The 2831-nt window shown below is 45.7% G+C and overlaps 1 protein-coding gene across 2 annotated transcripts in view; it reads right to left on the bottom strand.

The window, feature by feature from the left end:
* PARP8 (poly(ADP-ribose) polymerase family member 8) overlaps positions 1 to 725 on the bottom strand; it is a 194175-nt gene extending 193450 nt beyond the window's left edge. For both annotated transcript variants that reach the window (XM_008066783.2, XM_021716967.1), the window contains exon 1: positions 540 to 725. In XM_008066783.2, coding sequence (XP_008064974.1) covers positions 540 to 570 — 31 coding nt within the window. In that variant the 5' untranslated portion in view covers positions 571 to 725. The remainder of the gene's footprint in view (positions 1 to 539) is intronic.
* Between the last annotated feature and the right edge of the window lie 2106 nt (positions 726 to 2831).

Here is a 2831-nt window from a genome sequence, read left to right as displayed (position 1 = left end):
CCCGCCCGCCGGCCCGCCGGCCCGCCGCAGACCCTCCCGCGCCCGCCGCCTGGTCACCCGGCCCGGCCGCGGGCCGCCGGGGCTCTCGTCGTCTCCGCCATCCCGGCGCAAGCCGGAGCTCCCCGCCCCCGACCTCCACTCGCGTCGGGAGCTGAGTGGCAGTGTAGGTAGTGCGGCCGCCCTGGGGCTCCCAGCGCTCCCGGCCCCCCCACCCCCCTTCCAGCACTTTTATGAATTCCACTCCACTTTCGAAAGGAATTATGAGTCATATGGAAAACCCAAACCCGAGTGGCTGGGAGCGAAAGGGGGGCAAAAGAAAAATCTTTAAAAATTAGACAAATAAAACGAACGGATCTTTCCTTGTTGCCCCATCAGACAAGATGGAAAAAGCCTTGAAATTACTCCAGACATGCCCCCTCGCCTTCGCTAAGTGCCCGAGGCTTTTTTTCCCTCCAGCTCTAAGTAGTTCAGCCGTTTTGGGGCGCCGTTTATGAAACACAGCCCCTTGTAAGGGACTTCCTCCACTTACAAAGACTCACCTGTTCTTCTCTCCCAGGTGTCTCTGCTCATGAAAAATTGTCAGAATCAACTGGCACGGTCCAGGGTCTTCCTAAAAGATGGATATCTATCTGTTTGGCTTGTTTTCAAAAGCCACCCCTTTGCCAGTCCGTCAAGGGGAAGCTCCTACAATCCTGTGGTCTCGTTTAGAAATGAGATACTGTTCTGATTCTCACTTTCTGTTCTGCCTAAGAACTCCTCAGGCTGACGTAGCTGCCCCACCTCTTGTAGCTGCCCCACCTCTATATGGCCATAAGCCCTAGGGGAGGCCTCCAGCCTGCACTTTTCTTGTTGATCTTTTCTCCACTAAGAAGGTTTCCCCCATCAGGCCATGTCTCGTTTTGTTTTGCATTCCCAGTGCCATGAACAGTGTAACAGTGTCTGGAATACAAGAAAGAGGCCTAAATACATGAATGATATGGTTACTTGCAGCCTGTTTTCTTTATAGTAGCCCACTTTCTGCTGGCTTCCTTATCAGCCTAAGTACCCAAGAGTTGTCAAACTGTCACACCCTTAATCCATCTAGATCTGATTCTGACAGTGGCAACATGATATTTAGGAGAGTAGGAATAACTGTCATCCCTGATGGATTCTTAAGATTCTAGCGTCAATGAGAGATCGTATGTTCCAACTCATTTCTCTTTCCGAAAAAAATATTATGAAATGATTTATTGTACAGTCACATTCATTGTGAGTTATAAAAGGTAACATTCTTCTGCATTATCTGAATCCACTGCAGCTTCGGATGTAGTAGAGCCACAGTCACAATAGGCTACATCTCCTGTTCAGTTCTCTCTGGAAATGCATCATGTCTAGCATAGGACAGGTTCAAGCCCTTGGTTCTTCCTAGATATGTGGTTTTGTGTAGGCTCCATGGTTATCAAAAACCACTTTCTTCTCTTTGGCATCACCACTGAGTATCATGAGTATTTCCATTATGTGCTGTAGTCTCTAGAAGACTTTAAAAATTGACTGAGTGCTGTGGCTCATGCCTATAATCCCAACACTTTGGGAAGCTGAGGTGAGAGGATTACCTGAACCAAAAGGTTCGAGACCAGCCTGGGCAACTTGGCAAGATCTCATCTCTACAATAAATCAAAAAATTAGCTGGGTGTGGTGGCACATGACTATAATTCTAGCTACTTGGAAGGTCGAGGCAGAAGGATTGCCTGTGCCCAGCACGTCGAGGATGTGGTGTCAGTGAGCGTGCCACTGCACTCCAGCCTGGGCAACAGCGTGAGACTCCGATTTAAAAAAAAAGACTGAAAAATATATTAAATCATAAGAATTTCTTTTTTTTTTAAGAATTTTTTTATAGTTATCTAGCACCAAGTCTTGGCAGTTCTCAAAATAGAAGCTTTAATACAAATAAATTTGAAATCGTTTTAAAGCTACCAAATATTTTTCGTCTGGATCAATTCTTAGTTTACTACTCATTCCATAAAATAGTCCTTCTTATGATTTGTCCTTTTTTTTCAAGTTTCTCAGACTGCCTTGCTTTTATTAAACAAAGGTAACCTCACTCTGTTCATGCCCTTAAGGTGTGAATATTTAAATGATTTCAAATTGGAAAGCATAAGATAAAAAATAAAAATAGGCAGCGAGACCTCATCTCTACAATAAATCAAAAAATCAGCTGGACATGGTAGCACATGCCTGTAATTCCGGCTACTTGGAAGGCTGAGGCGGAAGGATCGCCGGAGCCCAGCATGTTGAGGCTGCAGTGGCCGGGAGTGGCCACTGCACTCCAGTCTGGGCAACAGAGTGAGACTTCAACTCAAAAAAAAACAAACAAAAAGACAAAAAATAAATAAAAATAAAAATAAACCTTTCTATCTAGAAAGCATTTCTGCAAGATAAGTTTCTCTAATAAAAACTATACCAAGCTAGATCCTTCCAGGACCCTTCCAAGAATCTTCCAAGATAGACCCTTATAGAATAATTTATTCAAACTCCAAATGCCCCATGTCCAAGTATTCAAATGTCAATATTATATGTGATCTATATACCTCCTTTATTAAAAGCTATTTGAAGCTTTGAAATGAGAGAGTTCAGCCGGGCTGGGTGGCTCAGCCTGTAATCCCGCGCCTTGGGAGACTGAGGTGAGTGGATTGCCTGAGCCCGTGGGTTCGAGACCCGCCTGGGCAACTTGGCGAGCCCTCATCTCTACAATAAATCCAAAATTAGCTGGGCGTGGTAGCCTGCACCTGTAGTTCCAGCTACTTGGAAGGCTGAGGCGGAAGGATCACCAGAGCCCAGCAGGTCGAGGCTGC

The sequence above is a fragment of the Carlito syrichta genome, unplaced genomic scaffold (genome assembly GCF_000164805.1).
Source record: "Carlito syrichta isolate Samal-C Ts95f unplaced genomic scaffold, Tarsius_syrichta-2.0.1 Scaffold309106, whole genome shotgun sequence".
NCBI classification, from domain to species: domain Eukaryota; kingdom Metazoa; phylum Chordata; class Mammalia; order Primates; family Tarsiidae; genus Carlito; species Carlito syrichta.
This window is presented reverse-complemented; position numbering and strand designations above follow the sequence as displayed.